Source organism: Artemia franciscana, unplaced genomic scaffold, assembly GCF_032884065.1.
Source record: "Artemia franciscana unplaced genomic scaffold, ASM3288406v1 PGA_scaffold_30, whole genome shotgun sequence".
In the NCBI taxonomy this organism is placed as follows: Eukaryota; Metazoa; Arthropoda; class Branchiopoda; order Anostraca; family Artemiidae; genus Artemia; species Artemia franciscana.
The window spans coordinates 851,933-873,885 of NW_027062662.1; the positions used below are offsets into that span (position 1 = coordinate 851,933).

Sequence of the window (21,953 nt, forward strand, 5' to 3'; positions counted from 1 at the left end):
ATTTGAGAAAGAGCTAGAGCAGAAAACTTTTCGAATTTAGAATCAACACATACTTTATTGGATAGTAAAAGAACCATTTGTATAGTAATTTGTTTGAGATTGACTCCTTTTTTTTAACAGTTTTTCTAGAACCTCTCCCCCAACCTCACTCTCTCTCAGTTTTAAGACCTTAGCAATCCTTTTGACTTATAAACATTTAGTTTCATGTTTATCAGCAAAAAAAAGAGCGTCGAAATGACATACCTAATCACATTTGCTGGTATTAACTCAATCAAAATTTTTTTCCTCAAACTCAAATTCAACCTAAAAAAAACTCAAATTTGTGAAAAAGCTAGAACAGTAAACCTTTCGGATTCAGATCAACACATATTTTTTAGTTGGATAGTAAAAGAATCATTTGTAAAGCAATTTCTTTGAGGTCAAACCACTCTTTTACTGGACTACAACACAAAAAGCCTAGAACAACATATGACTAGAATACATCAAATAAAAGTAACAAAAAAAGTAAAACTAATCTTTTTTAATCTCTGGGAAAAAGGAGATCAATCATAGCTACTACCAGTGGCTCATTAATTTTAAATTTTGAGACTATTTTAAGAGGTACTGAAGCAAACTGGATAACTGACTAAAGATTTACAGTATTTGAAATAAAAGCACAAGCTTATAAAAACAACTATAATTTCAAGGTTACTCTAAAATACCTACAATTTAGAACAAATTTAGTGTACAATTACAATAGATTTAGTAGGTGATCCAACTTGTGAAGGATGTATTCAAGGAAATGTCAGTGTGCAAAATTTTCCTTTTTTTTATTCAATTATTTAATTTAATCATTTGCTTGCTGCAACAAAAAAAGTACAAGGAATAATTTATTGATTTCCTAAAAAACTGTGGAGTATCAAAGGAAAGTAAGTACAGTTAAAAAATTACCCTAACACGACAAACAAGCTCACGAGTTATGGAAAAACAAATAACAACAGACAAGACCTAGAAAAATAATTAAATAGAATGCATCAAATGAAAGTAACAGAAAATAAAAAAATAATTTCTGTAAATTTAGTAGGTGATTTAATTTGTCCAGTAATGTGCAAAATGGCATTTATTTTTGTTTATTTGTCTTTTATTATTTACTTTTATGTTTTTACATGTTACAACAAAGAATGAACACTAGAAATAATTTATTTATTTGTTAAGTTCAGGACTCAGGAGTAGAAAAAAGAGTCAATAAAGTTATAAAACAACTTCAACAAATTTCCAAGTTATGAAAAACAAAACAGCAAGAAAATAGAAGGCCTGGAAAAATAATTATAATAATAAAAATAAATTAAATTTCAAGTAGTTTTTAAACCCTGTAAAAAGGGAAATATATAAAGAGAGTGTTATTAATTTTAATTAATTTTATTTTTTAATTAATTTAATTTATTTTTAATTAATTTTTAATTAATTAATTTATTAATTAATCTTAAGTTATCCATTTTAGTCGTAGTTGTTTCTAATGGTCCATCAAAATAAATTCAAGTCGAGGTTATTTTAGAGCTGCTAAAAGCAAATTAGAAAACCAAGTATATTATTTAAAATATTTGAAATAAAAGCTCAAACTTTTGACAACTATTGTTATTTCAAGAATAATTGGAAAACAGAAATAGAAATTTATTTCCACGTAGTTGACCTAAAATTTAGTCCACTGGCGACAATAGACATGGCTCAATCAGGGCAAACATTTTGAAAAATGGTAGATTGCCAAAAAAGAATTCTGCTAAGTAAGTTTTATCAATGTATATTTACACTTGAATATTCAGCCTCATTGCCTTTGTTTACCTGTTCTAAGCTACCATATATCTCTTTATTGAAAGAAAATTGTGGTAGGCCAAAAGCTTTTTGCAAAAAAAAAAACGCAATAAGCACAGAAAAGGTAAGACCATGAGCACCCATAAGCTGAATTTTAGGGGAGAGGGCTTACCTGTTCTAACTACTAACAATAGTTATATTGAAAATTGATTTTTTTTTAGGTTTGTTTCACAGAAACCTATACAACCATAGTCTTGATTTTTTTTTTTTTAGGAAAATCAGAAATGTAGTATTTTGTGGGAAACATCTTCATGTGCAGTTTTTGTTAGTAGTGGAAACCAAATTTAAAAAGTAAAGAATTAGAATGAAAAATCACTGAAACATAGGCTAAAAACATGTGACACCAAATAGCAACAGCAACAGTTTAAGGGAGCAAGCTCCAATTCTAATGGTTTTAATGACTTTTTCATTTCTACATCTTGAAAAAAGACATTTTCATTTCACAAAAGACATAGGTCAATAGTATTTAAAAATACAGTCAGAAAGAAAAATAAATTAAAAAGATTAAATTTAAAGAGAGAAATGGCAGAGGTGGGAAATGGCTTCTGAAAATGATAAAAAAGCAATCATGGGAAAGTTAAGAAACAAGAGGAAAAAGAGGGAGCAAATAAGAAATTAGAGAAAATGCAAACCATCCAAGGGACAATAATCAGATTAATGGAAATATTCACTTAGAGCAACAGCAACAGTTGAAGGAAGTTAGTTTCAGTTCTAATGGTCTTATCGACTTTTTCGTATATACATGTTAAAAAAAAACATTTTCATTTCACAAAAGACATAGGTCAATAGCATTTAAAAATAGTCAGTAAGAAGAATAAATTAAAAAGATTAAATTGAGAGAAACGGCAGAGGTGGGAAATGGCTACTGAAAATGGAAAAGAAAACTTAAATGAAACATATTATAACAAATAATACAGATCTTCAAGAGCTGGCCCACATAGGCAGGCCCAGATTTACCAGTAGGCCCACTAGGCCCGGGCCCAGGGGCGCACAATGTCAGGAGGCACAATAGATTATCACTGAGTGTTTTTTTTCTTAACAAAGAGTGGACTGATGTGATTTATCGTCAAAGTGCCATGTGTACTCAGCTGTCGCGATGCTTATTCACAGAATAGTGATTTTAAAACAACACAGGAATTCTGTGGCCAGATAAAAACCTTCAAATGTCTCACAAGAATAACAGCCGAGGTTTTGGTATCCCCCCTCTCTCTCTCTCTCTCTCTCTCTCTCTCTCTCTCTCTCTCTCTCTCTCTCTCTCTGTCTCTGTCTCTCTCTCATCGCTTTTGGCTCATCAGTTGCGTTCCGTTCAATGCTTCCACTACCCCCGATTTTCAAGGGTTTCTCCGAAATATCACAAAAACGGAGCGGCTAAAACGCTTGGGCCTGGAAGCGTCAAAGCTTTAAATCCGACCCTGTACATAGAGTGTCCAAACTGGGTTTCAAGTGATGAAGGTGTATTTACTGATATATGTAATATATTTACTGATAATTCTGTGATATATTTACTAATAATTTGCAGGGCTTAAAATCTTCTGAATAGATCAAATTAGTCACTATGTTTAGTTTTTAAGCAGCAGTCTCAGCTAGAAACGACATTACAAAACGTAGATTTGTCTTCGCTTTGTATGTGTATAAAACTATATCAATATCTGTTTTAAAACAATTAAAGGAAAAGAACATGAGATTTGAAGTACCAAGGACATAGAAAATAAAACGCCTTTTCTCCTTTGGACTTAGGTCTAACCATGCTGGAAAACCGTAATTTTCTAAAATACTCTTTGGGTGTTTTAAAAGCATGAAGTTTTTAGGGTAGTATTAAATTTTTGCCAGTGTTGCCACATTGAGCCTTGAATTGTTGACTCACAAAGACAACTACACCTTCATAGGGAACCTACATCTTCTTGAGATGTTTGGTGCCATATGTTTTTTGCTTTTTTTGCTGATTTTACGCTCATGTGTTTTTTCGTGTTTTTTATTGGTGCCTACTTGTACCAAAAACAGCATATAGAGGTTTTTTTCATTAAAATTCAATCCCAGCCTTTTTTGTTATCGTTTTCAGACGTATATGGCTCTATCATTGAAAAAAAAATAAGGTTTTATTTTCACAATCCTTGGTACTTTAAAGGTAGGCTGAAGTACTTCTTTGTTTTTGTAATAAAGCAGAGGGTAATCCATAGAATTTGTAATTTTTATTGGTTGCTTGCTCCTCCATGGCATTTATTTTTTATTCTTCCAAGGAGGAAAGAAAACTACTTTGGTTTTTTCAAAACAAGGGAAGTGTAGGGTCCTGATACCTTCCCCCTGGAATTTTAGAGTGCACACACTAAGAATTTAGAAATTTAGAACGTCTGTATAAACGGTGTTGTTATCAGGTTTTTGCCCAAAAGTAGATGTTATGAATCACTTAAAATTAGCGAATACTTAGTGCTAAGCCAAGAAAATCTTATCATTCTGATTATAGATAGCAAAACAATAAGATAGTGTTGGTAAAAAGGGACCATGCCAATAACAGTTACTCGTACTAACAACTCATCACATCACCAGGAGGAGGTATATTCTCTTTTATGCCATCGTAAAGAGGACTTTGTGATTTCAGTATAGATAACGTAGTCTTTATGAGGTACTCCTGCTCCGACGTCTTCTAAAATCTGGAAACGGAATTAATGCGACAATATGAGAGTATTTTCGTGCTCAATTTGCAAGCTTTCTCTTACTAAATCCACTAGGCTACAGGTCTCACCCCCATACTGCAGGTTCTGCAATACAAATATGAAACTAGTGATGGGCGAATATAGGAATGTAATGCACTAAGACACATTCTGTGTACCCCTCTAAAGGACAAATTTAGAATGTCTTGAAAATTTTGATGGAAAGATAGATAAACCAATAAGATCGCAAATCCCCAATGCAAGTGGTCTCTGCCATATTTCAGTTGCCTTTTTGAACGTAATTTAGCACCTATTCAGCGTACTCTTCAAAAATTTTGTTGGTGCCATAAAGTTGTTGGTAGCACAGGTTTAAACAGATTTCTATATAGTTTCACCTGTATAGTTAAGTGGTAGTTACCACCAATAAGATCCATGGAATTTGTAGATGACTTCTTCCTGGAAGCATATTCCGTGTTGAAAATGTGGATACAGAGATACAATATGTATTTCTATACTCTAGGATACACAGCCATCTGCTTTATATAACTAGAGATAGGGGGACGTCCCTGTAAGGACACAAGCTATTTAGGTCTCTCTGATAACAGGCCCTGGCAGACTGGTGAGTTCTATAGGTTGTAGTCGTAGGTTAAGGGGTTTACGATTTCGAGTCACGAATGACCCTATCTGCAACCATGGCAACAGGATCTGCTAGACACTGAAAAACAAGAAGACACTGAAAAAATTGATTTATTCGGGAAAAGGAACAAATTCAATTTAAATCTTGATGAAAACAAAGCTTCTGTTATTGCTGTTAACCACCCCCTCCCCCACCCCTTCGGTAAATTTCAGACGGCAAAATATTAGATACGTTGTAAAAAGAAAACGGCAGTATTTCCAAATGGTTTCACTGTGAAAAAAGAACACTCAAAATTTTAAGTGTTCCTTCCACTTTGGAAATTTCTCCTTCCACTCTTTCCCCTTGCGAAATTTCTTGGAGACACTATCTTAGACACAACGTAAAAAAGAATGGGTGGTGTTAATCTGTTATTAAAAAAGTCCTCAGAATGTTAGACGACAATATTTAAATTTATTTTGAATTTACCAATGAATAGTGAAGATTCTGAATGATTTTTTTTTTCAGTCGTTGGCGTTTTTTTTTTTCGGCGCTGCTATCTGTTTTATATTATTATTCCTTTCCAACATTTGTCAGCCTGCTTGTCAAATCAATGTTTTGAGTGGCCAGTATCTGGGGTTTTATCTTGTTAGTATATACCTTTTGACTCTTTCTTTTTTTATTTTGATGAGTTCAAGTTAGTTGAATAATTTATTTGAATATCTTTTGCAGCTGTGACACTTTCTCAAACCCAAGTGACTGATTTACTGACCCAGGCCTTACAAGAATCAGCAATCCCATCAGATTTTCATTTGTTCCTTGTTCAACAGCCAGATGGTGAAACGACAATCCTCCAAGGTCAACCATTGATCTTGCAACAGTTAGTATTACCCCAGGGTGTAGATGGCACCACACCTAGTTTGGCAGGCCAACTTATTTTAGCAAGCCCTCAACTTCTTCAGATTGACCCTTCAGCCTTAAATCAAGTGCAGCCCGAAAATCATGGGATTTTTGGCACTGACCCACTACCTGAAAATCCTACCCTTCAGGTTTGTATTTTCGATAATTCCTCTTCAGAGATGTAGAATTTATATATAAAATGTCATAATCTAAAAATTGGTGTCTTTAATTCTTGGTTCTGAATGCCAATCTTCTGAATATCATCACAACCAAGTGTAAAGTTAGTCAACGGAAGTTCAGTCAGGTTGAAAACGTTGATGGGAAAGACACTTTAGCAGAACTGGATCTGGAAAGAGGGGGAATCTGACCAAGCAGCAAAAAAGAAATCCTATTTCTAGATAATTAGTTTAAAATTTTTAAAGATTGTAGGGTCTATAATGTGTGGAGGGGGCTTGGCAAAGTAGCAAAAGACGAAGAAAAGTTAATTACAAGAAATCATGGTGAAGATTGTCAAGATAATGACAATTTTTGTAGGGAGTTATTTAGGGAAGTTCCACTATTTTTTTTTAGGGCAGTCCTATGTGTTATAACCATGGTGTCCAGTTGAAAAGATAATAATTGTTGCCTGATAAACAACTTTCTAGGACTACGATGAAAACAATGAAACCTTACTGCTATAAATTTTGCTTGGTGGTCTGCCATCTGGGGCTAGATGGAAAGCCGGACATTCTTAAATATGGAAGGGTGTAACAGGGAAAAAAAATCAAAAGGAGTTTCAACTTTATGAGAGGTAGTAAAAAGCGTAGCGCTTTGAACAGATTGTAGTGAAGGAGAAACTTGTGCAGCTTTGTTGGCCTAAGGTGTCCTGGTGCTGCACTGACTTATTAATATTTACGTAGAATAGTAACTTGAAAGATGGATCTCTTTTTATCTTCAGTAAAAATATAATAAAACAGCAAATATTACGGAAGTTGCAATAATATGAATACAAAATGAAACCTCCTGAATAGATTGTCACTCTTATGTGTAAAGGTCGTTAAATTTTTAAACTTCTGAAATAATTGCTGGAAGTCATTTGCTGAACTACTCTCAAAAGGAGAATCAGCTGGATTATACATGTTGAAGGATATGATCCTCCTGTTCTAAATCCCTCAGTTAGACTCGTGATGACTCTAAAATAATATGTCGTCGCTGTTACGCCTAAAGGTCGTATCTCACATTTTAAACTTCTGAAATAATTGCTGGAAGTCATTTGCTGAACTACTCTCAAAAGGAGAATCAGCTGGATTATACATGTTGAAGGATATGATCCTCCTGTTCTAAATCCCTCAGTTAGACTCGTGATGACTCTAAAATAATATGTCGTCGCTGTTACGTCTAAAGGTCGTATCTCACATTTTAAACTTCTGAAATAATTGCTGGAAGTCATTTGCTGAACTACTCTCAAAAGGAGAATCAGCTGGATTATACATGTTGAAAGATGTGATCCTCCTGTTCTAAATTACCTTGTTAGAATCATGATGATTCTAAAATAATATACCGTCACTGTTACGCCTAAAGGTCGTATCTCACATTTTCAAACTTCTCAAGTAATTGTCGAAAATTGTTTGCTGTTTCCAGTGTCTTGACGGGCGATTGCCCGTTTAGATATTTTTTTCTTACAAATTATACCTTCCGTTTATTGACTTACTTACTTAGATCCTCCTACGCCTGGGGACACATAGTGCAGCGACGGCTGACCTCCAACTTGACCGATCGAGTGCCAAAGACCAAAGTACATTCATAGTGGTTCGGAGACTCGCTGCTTCTTTCTCCAGGGATCTACCAAGTGTGCTGCGTTGTCTTCCACTACTTTGAATGCCGGGTTGGATCCAGCACCATAAATCGTGTGGGAGGCGTCCTTCGCTCATGTGGGTCATATGCCCCCAATACTCCCATCTTCTCGTTCTGATCTCGCCAGTCACCAGTGGTTGTTTGGTATCAGCCCTAATCTGGGCATCTGTTACTCTATCGGTCCAATGTACCGCAAGGATTCTACGCAGGCAATTGGAAGTGTCTTGACGGGCAATTTTCAGTGTCTTGACGGGCGATTGCCGATTTAGACATTTCTTTTACAAATTTCACATTTCCTTTATTGACCAAGTTTTGTGTTTTATTTATCTGCCAAGATTGTCTGCCGTTTGAAAACGTGGTCTATTATTCATTTGATACTAATGATAATAATGCTGTTTTCGCATTACCTTGTTGTTCCTCCCTTTGACAACAGCTTGGTTTTTGGGAATTACCTAAGACGTGTGCAAATAGGAAGTGCTCAGTATGCTTTGTAAGGGATTAATTTTATACAGTTGCAGATATGTATTGTCTATAACTATAGACTATGTAAACTATTTTAGGTCAAGATAGCCTTGGTGGTCGTAAGAATTGTATTACTTCTTTTTTTGCAAGTGTTAGCTGCGTCTTGAGGGTTCCCTGATGGATATGACCTTTGTAGGCCGATGATAATTATTTAAATACTAGCCAAAAATCCAGTGAAACAACATGCAACAAGAAAACGAATATTTAGCTTTTCCTTATTTTGTAAGGAATAGAGAAAAATATTCCCCCCCCCTTCTCCCAAACACAGAATTATAAATGTTCCTCTTCCCTCCGAAAACTAAACAATGCATGAAAGTTACAGCTTTATCCTGAAATTCGGAGACAAGACAGAGTGGACCCCCCCCCCTCTCCCTCTTTCGGTCTTCATTTCTCTCCATATCTCTACCTCCCTTTTTTCAATCATTTTTTATTCCATGTTTTAAAATTTTGTATTTTCAATTTAGCTCTTAAATAGCGTGTATCTTCCCCTTCTTTAAAAACAAGAGTGCCTTTGTGGGAATGAGTGACTTGCATTTGTTGCACATTCTTTTTGTTGCAATATAACTTGTCGAGAAAGAAACTGATGCTTCCTTTCAGAAATATCTGCTTTGTTTTTTCGTTTTCACTGAAAACTTCTCGCTTGGCTTTCCATTTTCTTCTTCTGTTTCAGCAAACGTGGGCTTTTCAATCGAGACTATTCACCCCTTTTCCTTTTGATTCACTCTGTGAGCTGAACAGACCTATTGAATTGGTTGATTTTTATATATCTAGAATCTGCTTAGATTTCTTTCAGTAAGTCTTTGCTTCTAGGAGTTAAAACATAAGAGGATAAACATTGAGTTTGTGCTCTGTGTGCAGGTATAGTCAGCTAGACTTTTAACTGATAGTGGGACTTTGTTGTGTTTGAAACACTTTAACAGTTTACATTGCAGGCATCACCTTATTACATTCAAATAGTCAATAGTCAATTGTTTCATTTTTTAAATTACAATACCTGCAAAGAGAGGAAGAGGGAAATGAGCCACTTGAATTAGTGAACAGATATGAAAATGGCCAGAAATTTAAACAGACCGAATTCTTTTTTCTTTATTCCTTGTTTTTCTTTTTCTTATTCTTCCTTTTATTGATGGGATTTTTCTTTCTTCATTTTTGTTTTTAATTTTCAACGAATACCATAGGAACAAATGGAACAAAATAGGAAAATAGATAAAGATAACAAAAGAAACTTCCAAGAAAGCGAAAAAGAATAACAAAAGAAAGAGGAGGTGCCAGATACCGGTCAGATAGGAGAACATCCACAGGGTCACTACTTACTTACAGCACAGAGCCGCTAGTAGCGAGCGCAGGGACACGATATATGGCTAGTTCACGTCAAGGGTCATAACTCCTTGGGGTTTTTTTCTGACAGACTGGCTTGAACCGTGGTCACCAGTTTCCAGTTGGTTTTTGTCCATAGCGTCGTTGCAGAGGGTGATTGTGTTTTTTTTGGGGATAAGTACAGCTCATCACAGCACAGAGCAGCTAGCGGTGAACGCAGAGACACGATATATGGCTAGTTTCTTGACTATGTTCACGTCAAGGGCTACAACTCCTTTGTGGTTGTCTGACAGACAGGTTTGAACCGTAGTCACCAGTTCTCAGTTGGTTTTTGTCCATAGCGTCGTTGCAGAGGGTGATTGTGTTTTCTTGGGATAGGTTTTTCCACTTTTCTTTTCAGACAATTTCTAAAACCTCGGTGACTTTCGGCAGACGGGTCTCGAGGCTCGTTAGAATTTTCTGTAGAGCTCTTTTTCATTCGATATGTTTTTGAAGGTGCTGAGGTGATTTACGAGTAAATCGTTCTAAACATACGATAAAGAGAAAAAAATTGTTAAATGACCACATGCAACAGCCATATAAATAATGTTTTAAAAAAAAATTGAAGGCTACATTAAACCAAAGACAGACAGAATTGAAGTCAAATGATATTTGAATAGTAATACGACCAAAAACCACTATAAATACATAAATGAAACGCAAAACGAACAAAAATTACAATGAATAGCCAAGACATACTTAAATTGAGCAGAAGCTACAATAATTAAAGAGTATGGCTAATTTACTCGTAAATCACTTCAGCACCTTCAAAAACATACCGAATGAAAGAGTTGGAGGTTCAGCTAGGCGCCCCAACGCGGCAGGCTTCTATATATGGATCTTCATTGTCGCTTGTGTCGTATTCTAACTGTTCAGACATTCTGTTCTAACTGTCCTGACATTCTGTTCTAGCATTCTGACATCATTGTCACTTTTAATTGTTTCTCTTTTTTATTTATTTATTTTTTTTGTTCTCTTTTCTTTTTCCATTTATTTTTTATTTTTTTCAAGAAGATAGTGTAACAGACAGACAGACAGACAGACGGAACATTTTTATTTATATAGATTTAACTGTCAATCCACAGTCATCTGTTTTTTTCTGTAGTCTTGGTTATTATGGCAATTTTTGTTTGTAGGGATCTTATGAGAAATATATCACAAAAATCGGAATGAAACTGTTTTTAGTAAAGGTCAAATTACGTTTTAAACTTAAAAGGGCACAGGAGGCGTTAGCCATACTCCTTAATTATTGTAGCTTCTGCTCAATTTCAGTTTGACTTGGCTATTCATTATAATTTTTGTTCGTTTTGCGTTTCATTTATATATTTATAGTGGTTTTTGGTCGTATTACTTATTCAAATATCATTTGACTTAAATTCTGTCTGTCAGAATGCCAGAACAGAATGTCTGAACAGTTAGAATACGACACAAGCGACAATGAAGATCCATATATAGAAGCCTACTGCGTTGGGGCGCCTAGCTGAACCTCCACGTGTTGCTGTGGTGCGCAGTACCACAGTAACACGTGGCAAGGGTCAGCTAGTATATTCTGATATTCATTCCTGTAAGTCTCGACAATTTTCGAATTATTCAAGTTGTAAAAGAGGCAACATTTAAACTCTTCTAAATATACGCAACAGAAAAAAAATCGTTGAATGACCACACGCAACAGCCATATAAATAACTAAGAATGACCACAAACATTTTCTGTGAATTCAGAGTTTTCTGTCGATGTTTGGTCGTCTTGGTATCTTCTTTCTTTGTCTAGAAATGGATTGAGAATTTGGTATAAATCCCAAAAATTCGGTAGAAGTCGAAAAACTGCTTTTGATATGCAGGAATTAACTAGACACCCTTTGCTTGAGAAGGTCCGTTTCTTCCACTGCGCCGTAACCTTGGAGTAATGTGAGCAAAAGGAAGGTTGTATTTAGAAGCAAAAGACTCCCTCTTTCTACTTATTACAATTTTAATCGTAAAATGGTAATATAAATAGAATAATGAAAATATGGTAAAACAAAGAGAGAAGAAAGTAAATATTGTTGAATTATTAAAGTAAAAATCATGTTACTTATCAAGTTGCTGTTGTTAGCAGCAAATTCCCTGAAAGAGGATTTGCTATTAATAAAAAGGTGGAGCTACTAGTTAAATATGCTTCTAGTTAAAAAGGTGAAACTATTAGTAAAAAGGCGAGGCTACTAGTTAAAAAGGGGGCGCTACTAGTTCAAAAGTTGGCGCTATTAGTAAAAAGCGGGACTACTAGCTAAAACGACGGGCCTACTAGTTATTCCTGTCGTATTATAACCTGTCGAGTTTGGCCCTTAGAGGCATTTTGAAAAGATGTCTTTGCTTATCTTAAAAAATGATATTCTGAATATTGTCAATATCTTCTTATCCTTTTGATGGAGGTGAAAGGATTAACACTCCTTTTGTAAGGGTTGGACCTCGGTGCACCTGTACAAATATACCAATCCGGATATAAATCCTATTTATTGAACAAATTTTTAGATGGTCCAAAATGCTGCACAAGAAGGACATACCTGCACTACATGTGGGAAAACGCTAAAGTTAAGGCGCTCCTTGAATCGGCATATGAGAGACGTTCACGGAAAAGACAAAACCGAGAGACAAAGTATCAAGAAAGAAGTTCAGCATAAATCCCAAATCCCTGTTAACAATGGCCTGGACCCTGTCAATCAACAACAGGTAGTTTTCAGTTTTCTTCTTCTTCTTCTTTATAAAAATAATTTTATTGATAATGGCTATGGTAGTCCAGAATATATTACAGCTTGCTGCTGCAATGGTGCTGCTGCTAATAAAAAAAAAAAAAAAAAAAAAAAAAAAAAAAAAAAAAAAAAAAAAAAAAAAAAATGACAACCATTTATTAAACAGTGACATATAGTAAGGTACGAATGATTTTGAGAAGGGAATTACGCATACAGTAGGCGGATGTAAAGAAAGTGTGAAACACCTGTACAGACAAATTTCTAAATCAAATTTCTGACCCTGAAAAGAGTATTGCCGTATTTGCAGCTGTGTCAATTAGAGAGGTGGGGGGGGGGTAAACTGTGTCATCCCTAGATTTTGTAAAATATTTTTGGGGTATTTCCATTGAAAGTTTTTTTTTTAATTTTCATTGACAAAATTGAAAAAATGATAACCCCTCTTTGATTCTAGAAAATACATATTCTCTCTCTTCCCCTAATTTTTTGTTAATTGACGTATTAGAAGGAAATTAGGTAGTGGGAGTTTCATACGAAAGAACTCTAGTTCAAGGCGGATCTCGCAAAGATTCAAAAAGTAAATGAAGTGAAAAATGAATGTATCTGCCTAATTTACATTATATTTGTATTACCATATTATATTTTATATAATAATATAATTAAATTTTATATTATCTTTCGTATTTTGTTCACCTTTTATTTACCCTCTACTACTATTTACTCCTGAAACTTCAGCTTGCTTTGAGTAACTCCTTAAACAGAGGAATACAATTTAAAACACAGAAGAAAGGAAAGAAAAAGAAAAAAAACTACATTTGCTCAACTCCTGGTCGCAACAACCATTCCAAAAAACTCACTCGATCTGCCAACACACCGAAAATTAAATCGTTAGTGACGGTTAATGCGTCACTTGTGATGATTTAGAAGGTGCTCTGTTCAGTGGCATTATTTGACGAAAATTTCAGCGAAAAAACTATAACAAAGCTACTAAAGGGACGGTAGTTGTAATGGAAATAATCAAAGGCTCATAACTTGTATAAGTGTCATATAGAATTATTTCGATAGCACTTTGCTGTTGAATAATACTGAGAAGATATTCTTTGCTTACGATTACAAAGATGTACAGTCTATCAAGTTGAATGATATCATCAACTGCTATCAATACAAGTACATTGGTATAATTTTAGATAAAGGGGAAATATTGAGAAAATATTTTGCGAAACGCAAGAAAACAGAGTAAGGTTCTGACTTCCCAAATTAGAAAGCAGTTGATAAACGTGTTTTGTATGTTTAATATGAATATGTTTTTATCTGCATAATATGTAATGACTTTATTTACATAATAAACAAAACATGTCCACATATATTATGTATATAAATACATGTATAATTATAAACATATTATTTTATATACATAAAATATGTTTTTATTCAGGAACAATCAAGTTTTATTTTCACTTTTGTATGTTTAATATGAATATGTTTTTATCTGCATATTATGTAATGACTTTATTTACATAGTAAACAAAACATGTCCACATATATTATGTATATAAATACATATATAATTATAAACATATTATTTTATATACATAAAATATGCTTTTACTCAGGAAGTTTTATTTTCACTTTCCTTGGTACTTCAAATTAATCAGTGAATAAGTCGAAAGTTTCCAAGCTCATTTTTATTTACAGCTAATGTATAAACGAAATAATAATATAACGAAACGTTCTATAATAATATAATGTTATATCTTTATATGATAATGTAACGAAATAATATATAAACCAAATATACAATAGAAAATATTGAACATGAAATAAAATTGCCAAAATGAAAAATCAAACTGGAAAACGAGAACTAGAAATACAGTAAAGCAAATAAAACGGAAAGGTTTGGCAGCCAATGAATATAAAACATAAGGGTAAAATGGGTAAAAATTAGTTAAATGAGCAAGGCTAAATTTCTCGGTAGATTGTTGCTAAATACGGACGAAGCTGTGTTTAATTTTGGAAAAAAAAAATCAAAAACTAAATAACTGTATATGGGGGGGGGGGAGATTTTGTTAAAAATTGAGTTGTCAATTTTGTCTGGTTTTAAAATATACCCTATGTTTATATAAAATATGTTTGTATAAAATATTGCCTATGTTTTTAAAATATAGGCTGTATGTTTGTGCAAGTCTTCACTTAATAAAACCAAACAATAAGATATAATTTTTACCCTCTTTGGTACTTTAATCGGTAAATAAACAAGTAGAGAATTTTTTGAGTTTTTTTTTCAACTAATATAAATGAAGAATAAACAGCTAGAAAATATTTCACATGTAGTAAAATCGCCTTTATTATGAATCGAGCAGGAAACAGAACCAAAATTAAAGTAAATGAAACAGAGGGGGCCAATTAACATAAAACGCTAATGGTAAAAGGGATTAAAGGATTAAAAAAAAGAAGAAACAGACTGTTTTCAAGGAGCTTGGTATTAAAGGGGACCAAGGCGACCTTAGAACGAAATTTGTTTTTATGTGTTGAGAATGGGTTTTGGAGGTGTCAGTCAATGAATTTAGTTTCTTAAATCAAGTATTTCACAAAAAAAAGAAGAAGCAAAATAAATATATCCTCCATATTAAATTTTAGTTAAATTTTAGCTTAAGTTTAAATTTTGTCTAAATTCTTTAAAGACGACTCCTGAAACACAGAGTCGTTTAATTAGAACAATAAGTAACTTTGTTAGAAGTTCCAGAAAGCTTTGGCGTGAAGAGCAAGGTGTTGAGGAGAGGGAAACTCCACTCATATACGTAAAAACTTCTGTTCATTTAAGTTTTAATGTTGCTCCTTACTTTAGTTGGAAAAACCTTGTTTTTTTTTTATTTAATTTTAATTCAAACATATACCCAAAAATACACACACAAATCAAAGCCCAAAAGACTAATCACAAGACTCTACATTTGAGAATCTAATTTTTAATGGAAAAGTCCTTCGTATGAAGTTTTGCGGTTATTGGTACTAACAGGACCCAGATTAAAAGGAAAATGTGGGTGGAAATCAATAAATAAATAAGCTAAGACGTGTGGCATCAAACAGCCTAAGGAGGTGGGTCTTTCCTTAGAAGGTGTAGTTATGTTCGGGATATAAAAGATTAATATTCAAATTTTATGGAGAAAACCGTTAATAAGGACAATTAATTGTCCTTATTTATTGACGCAGTCAATCGTGGCAACACCGACGAAAACATGTTACTGCACTAAAAACTTCCTAATTTTCAAACAACCAAAACAAGAAACTTGAAACTCACGGTTTTCAAACACGAATAAACCTACGATGTGTCTGGAGCACAGATTTTTTTTTTTTTTAATTGTCTTTGGCACTTTAACAAGAACACTAAAAATTATCTCCAACAATAATATTTTTATTATTATTTTAGCAGCCTCAAAAGCCATGTAAGACGTACACGTGTACAAGATGTGGTGTAACAGTCAAGTCCTCATGGTCCTTAACCCGACACACAAGGAACGTGCATGGCGAGGGCAAAATAGCTTGTCTCAACCAAGGCTGCCCTCTTTTGTTCACAGCTAAACAGGCTATGATTCGCCATTATGGAGAATGCAGAGGTAAGTGGGAAAATGAAACTAAGATTAGATAAAAAAAAAACTTAACGAAGCATCTGTGGGGCCAGGTTTAGTGTGAGAAGTCACATGTTGTCGTGAAACATCCTTCTCAAAAATTAAATGAAAAATAAAACAGCATAATCATAAAAATGGTAATATAAATAGAAAAAAAGAAAATATTATAAAACAAAGAGTGAAGGAAGCAAATGTTGTTGAATTATTAAAGTAAAAATCGTGTTACTTTTCAAGTAGCTGTTACTAGTAGCAAATCTCCTGAAGGAAAATTTGCTGTTAATAAAAAGGCAGAGCTACTAGTTAAAAAAGTGAGGCTATTAGTAAAAATGCGGGGCTACTAGTAAAAAAGTCTGCTAGTTAAAAGGGCTAGGCTACTAGTTAATAAGGCGACTACTTAAAAAGGTGAGGCTGTTGGTGAAGACCGGGACTACAAGTTAAAAAGGCTGCTAGTTTAGAAGGCGGGGCTACTAGTAAAAGTGGCGGGCCTACTAGAAAAAATGCGGGGCTACTAGTAAAAAAGGCTGCTAGTTGCAAGGGTTGGGCTACTAGTTAAAAAGGCGACTACTTGAAAAGGTGAGGCTGTTAAAAACCGGGACTGCAAGTTAAAAAGGCTGCTAGTTTAGAAGGCGGGGCTACTAGTAAAAGTGGCGGCCTACTAGAAAAAATGCGGGGCTACTAGTAAAAAAGGCTGCTAGTTGCAAGGGCTGGGCTACTAGTTAAAAAGGCGACTACTTAAAAAGGTGAGGCTGTTGAAAACCGGGACTGCAAGTTAAAAAGGCTGCTAGTTTAGAAGGCGAGGCTACTAGTAAAAGTGGCGGCCTACTAGAAAAAATGCGGGGCTACTAGTAAAAAAGGCTGCTAGTTGCAAGGGCTGGGCTACTAGTTAAAAAGGCGACTACTTAAAAAGGTGAGGCTGTTAAAAACCGGGACTGCAAGTTAAAAAGGCTGCTAGTTTAGAAGGCGGGACTACTAGTAAATGTGGCGGCCTACTAGAAAAAATGCGGGGCTACTAGTAAAAAAGGCTGCTAATTACAAGGGCTGGGCTACTAGTTAAACAGGTGACTACTTAAAAAGGTGAGGCTGTTAGTAAAAACCGGGACTGCAAGTTAAAAATGCTGTTAAAAAGGCTAGTTTACTAGTAAAAATGGTGGGGCTACTTTAAAAAGGCGGGGCTACTAGTTAAAAAGGCTGCTGCTTAAAAAGGTGTGGTTATTGGCTTCCCTTTCTGGCATACACTTATGTAATTTTTTTACAAAAATTCGTCAGAGATGCAAACCAATGAAATTAGATTACCAATAACAATGAAAATTAAATCTTATCTTTTGAATTGGCTACATGAAAACTTACACTATCACATATGTCTTTACAAAACAAGGAAAAATTGAGACTTCAAATTTAGTGAAAAAAAAACCGACATAGCAATTCAGGAATTTCTACTTTTATGAAAAAAAGGCATCAAAAAAAGAAAACGTTGGTGAAATCCAGAAAAAAGCACTAAAATGAAAAAAATAAAAAAATAAATAAATAAAAAAAGCACTAAAAGCACTTAAATGATATCAAATGCCTTGGGAAGGGGTATTCTTTCTTTCAGTGTGTAGTTGTTTTGGGAATTCAACTGATTTTCAATATTTGAATTTTTACGAAGGAGAAACGTCAAAATTCAACGGATTAGTTCTTCTTATTTGTTTTCACTGTTCAACTTGGTAGCACTGACAAAAGTGTGAATTTTGCCTTAAAACTTAATTCTGTAAGAATAATTTTGTAAGAAACGAAAGAAAAATTCAAGCATCAATAAACTTTAGATGGGTGCAAAGGGTAAAAAAGTTTAATTTTTATGTTTTTAGTAATTTGATAATATCTTTTGTCTACAGGATTTCTCATCTTCTTTTTGATTTAACAGTTTAAATGAGGATGTGGTTTCAAAGACTCTGTAGCCAAAAATATCCTTGATGAAAAAAGGTCACGACAACGACAATGGCACGACAACGGCAGTGTTGTCGTGACGTGTTGAAAAAGAAATATAAAAATTAGTAAGAATGATTTTAATACATTGCGGTTGTAGAAAGGCTAAAAAAACATTAACAAAAGTGTATTTTACCGTAATTTTACTGACCCCTGTAACCTATTTTACGTGATTTACGTAATTTATGTATTTTTCCTATTTTATCGGTATCTTACATATTTTACTGAGATATTTTACGCCGCTTTGCAATTTTTAGAGCACAAAAGCGTGAATAGGCTTGCAGAAAAAGGATTCAATATGATCTTGTTTTGTGTATAGCTGTGTTCCCCGTTTTAAAAGATAATTTTGACGTTTTAAAATATGACGTGTTAAAATATGATCTTGTTTTGGGTATAGTTGTGTTCCCAGATGATTTTGACGTTTTAAAATATGACGTGTAAAATATGGTCTTGTTTTGGGTATAGCTGTGTTCCCCGTTTTAAAAGATGATTTTGACGTTTTAAAATATGACGTGTTAAAATATGATCTTGTTTTGGGTATAGCTGTGTTCCCCGTTTTAAAAGATGATTTTGACGTTTTAAAATATGACGTGTTAAAATATGATTTTGTTTTGTGTATAGCTGTGTTCCCCGTTTTAAAAGGCTGTCTGTCTGATTTAGGTCTCTTGTTATCAGAACAATAAAATGTATTAAAGTACAGATAATTATAATTTTGAAATGTTATCTGAAATAAAATTACATTAGTTCTGTGAACTGTTAAAGACAGAAAGGGCTGCAAGTAGGATTGACAAACAAGAAAAAAAACTAAATAGCCGAGAAAAAAGAGGGCAATGTCAGCCGGTGGACATAGAAGAAGCGAAAATATTGAGGCAGATATTTCGTCTGGAACTTCGGCCCAGGCGTCTTCAATGATCAAAAAAGTAGGAAAACTAACCTTGTGACTTATATCTAACGAAGCAGAAGAAAGACTGAATCAAACAAACCAAAAAAAAAAGCCTGAATAAATTAAAAAATATTAAAGCAATAATTCCCTGCTTAATGATTCTACTTAGCTTGTCTACTGACCTAATTTTTATTAAAAGTGTGGTCAGATGATCTTAATTTGAACTGATGAAAAATGTTATTTGAATTCTTTAATTTTAAGTTATTGCAAATTGGGTTTATAGGAATATCTGCTGTATCTCTATTGAAAGCAAGGTTACTATTTACGGATTTTTTTTTTCTAATTACAATTGCCATCCTAAAAGAACATGGGAAGCCATATGCTTCAAAAATTAAAGTTGTCTCATCAGGAAGAACTATATGGTCTGAATTTTCGACAATTTCGAAGGCGAAAGCAGAATCAGTATGCTCATTTTTATTTAAACTAGCTGTTGGGGTGGCGTTTCGCGCCCCCCAAGCCCCCCCGCGCGCGTAAGTCGTTGCGCGCCATATTAGTTACGCGCCATTGTAGTTGTGTCCCTGTGTCCCACCTGTGAATAGAGATATATATATATATATATATGTTTTTAACTACGTAAGCGAATATACAACATTCTTCGCTGTCCCATTGTCTGTGCATATAAATAAATTGTCAGGTTTACTGACTCTTGAACATGCAACATATAATTGTCCATGGGAGATCTTTACCTGATTATTCTAATGATTACCCTTGAGCTTTGTTGATGGTGATTGCTAATCGAACATTCCCTGTGTCCCCGTCGTCATTTATATATCCCCCTCTGCCCCCCGGCGTCCCCGTTGTAGTTTTGTCCCTGTGTCCCGGTCGTCATTTATATTCCCTGTGTCCTGGTCGTCATTTGTGTCCAGGTGTCCCAGTTTGTAATTTCTCTTTGAGTGTCCCGGTCGTCATTTATATTCCCTGTGTCCCGGTGTTCCGGTCGTCATTTGTGTCCTGGTTTCCCGGTCTGTAATTTCTCTTCGAACAATCCCTGTGTCCCGGTCTTCATTTGTATATCCCCCCTGTGCCCCCGGCGTCCCCGTTGTAGTTGTGTTCCTGTGTCCCGGTCGTCATTTATATTCCCTGTGTCCCGGTCGTGATTTGTGTCCCGGTGTCCCAGTCTGTAATTTCTCTTTGAGCGTCCCGGTCGTCATTTATATTCCCTGTGTCCCGGTCGTCATTTGTGTCCCGGTGTCCCGGTCTGTAATTTCATCGGTTGACAAACATGACGTCAGTCGACAAACAACTTCATGACGACATACAGCTCAATCCTTATAATGACGTCAGTCGACAAACATGACGTCAGTCGACAAAACATGACGTCAGTCGGCACACAAACATGACGTCACTCGACAGACAGACAGACAACTTATTTTTATATATATAGAAGATAGATAGATAGATAGATTGCACATCTCAGAGAAATCTTGTATTTATGCCGTCATTTCCCTAGGAACCTGCGCTTAACCCCCCACCCCAGCCGAAAGATAGACTCCGCGGAATCCATCTATCTATAAATTGCACATCTCAGAGAAATCTTGTATTTATGCCGTCATTTCCCTAGGAGCCGGCGCTTAACCCTCCACCCCAACCCCCAGCCGAAAGATAGACTCCGCGGAATATTTCGCTCTTCCACGCGGAGAATACTTCCTATTTCCCCCTTGGATAATTCTGGATTTTCATTAGAAGAAAAATTGAAATTTCTGCTCTCCTGTTTAAGTCAGGAGCAATTGTATTGCATTATCTAAGGGAGAGACGATGGTAGGGTGGAGATAGAAATTGAAATATAATCCTTAGGGCCGTATCCAGGACTTTCGTTTCTTTTTTTTGGGGTGGGGGGCTTCAGAAAGGCACGGTCACCTGAATCAGAATCTAACTCCGAAGGAGAGGAGGTATATTTGCAAGTAAATCCTGTTGAAGACAGTCTTAATGACTGTGAAGTGACTGAATGTTCCGCTATTATGATCCAGTATTTAGATAATTAAAGTGTTACAAACCTCTTTTTTACTTGTATTCGGTACTTTTATAAATAAATGAAAAATAACATATAGACGGTATGAGGAATGTGGCCGAATGCGGTTATTTAATATGCAAGGCTGTTAGGGTAACATTTCTGAGGTTTAAATGTAGAAAAAATTACTAGTATGATGTTACAATTGAATAATTGTAAATTTGATTTATTTATTTTACTTTTTTTCTGTCCAATTGCAGAGGTATTACCCTAGGCACAAGATTAGGAAAGGGTAACTCTAAAATACCAATTTTACCCTGTATTGCCTACGGAGTTGCGTATGTTACAACACTAGTTGAAGGCCCGTAAAGCAAGACCCTAGGGGGTGCAATGAGGTAAAAAAAAAAACGGGAAAAATAACATGAGGTGTATGAAAAAAATGAATAGAATTGTGACGTCGAATAACAAGTATGGGAGTGCTGAGGACCCAAGCTGCCAATCTTAGTGAGCGAAGCAACTTAAGGTCAATAGCACCTGGCTTTATTGTTGATGGCCGAATGCCTGCTAGCTAGAGCCCAAGTGAGCAGTGAGGTGGGAAAAATATAAGCGGTGAAGTCTGTTCATATCCGTTATTCAATAAAATGAATTTGATATATGCTTTGGCTCCACATCTATAGGATACAAAATCGAAAAAAACTGTCCCCCTCCCCTAGAGGCCCCTTTTCCCCCAAAGTCGTCCAATTAAAATTTTGAGATAGTCATTTTGTTAGACATAGTTCAAAGGTCCAATAACTACGGTTTTGGTGATGAACAAAAAAAAAAAAAAACAACATAAAATCGAATAATCCCTAAATGAAACATGTCACAAATATGGTTTCGTCTACATTATTCAGTGCTATTTTCCAAGTTTAGTGTTTTTTGTACAGAATTTCGAACCATTTAAGGTATTGAAAAGAGGAGCTTCATGAAGCAAGATAAATGAAACTTACCTGTTCATGGTTGAATTTGATGGCCTTCTCTCTTAACATTTTCTCTAA

General features: G+C 34.8%; 1 protein-coding gene across 1 annotated transcript in view; it reads left to right on the forward strand.

The window, feature by feature from the left end:
• Window positions 1-21,953, forward strand: part of LOC136041578 (uncharacterized) — a 46,639-nt gene that overhangs the window by 15,643 nt on the left and 9,043 nt on the right. The window contains exons 3-5 of the mRNA XM_065726270.1: window positions 5,842-6,158; window positions 12,226-12,423; window positions 15,865-16,051. Coding sequence (XP_065582342.1) covers window positions 5,842-6,158; window positions 12,226-12,423; window positions 15,865-16,051 — 702 coding nt within the window. The remainder of the gene's footprint in view (window positions 1-5,841; window positions 6,159-12,225; window positions 12,424-15,864; window positions 16,052-21,953) is intronic.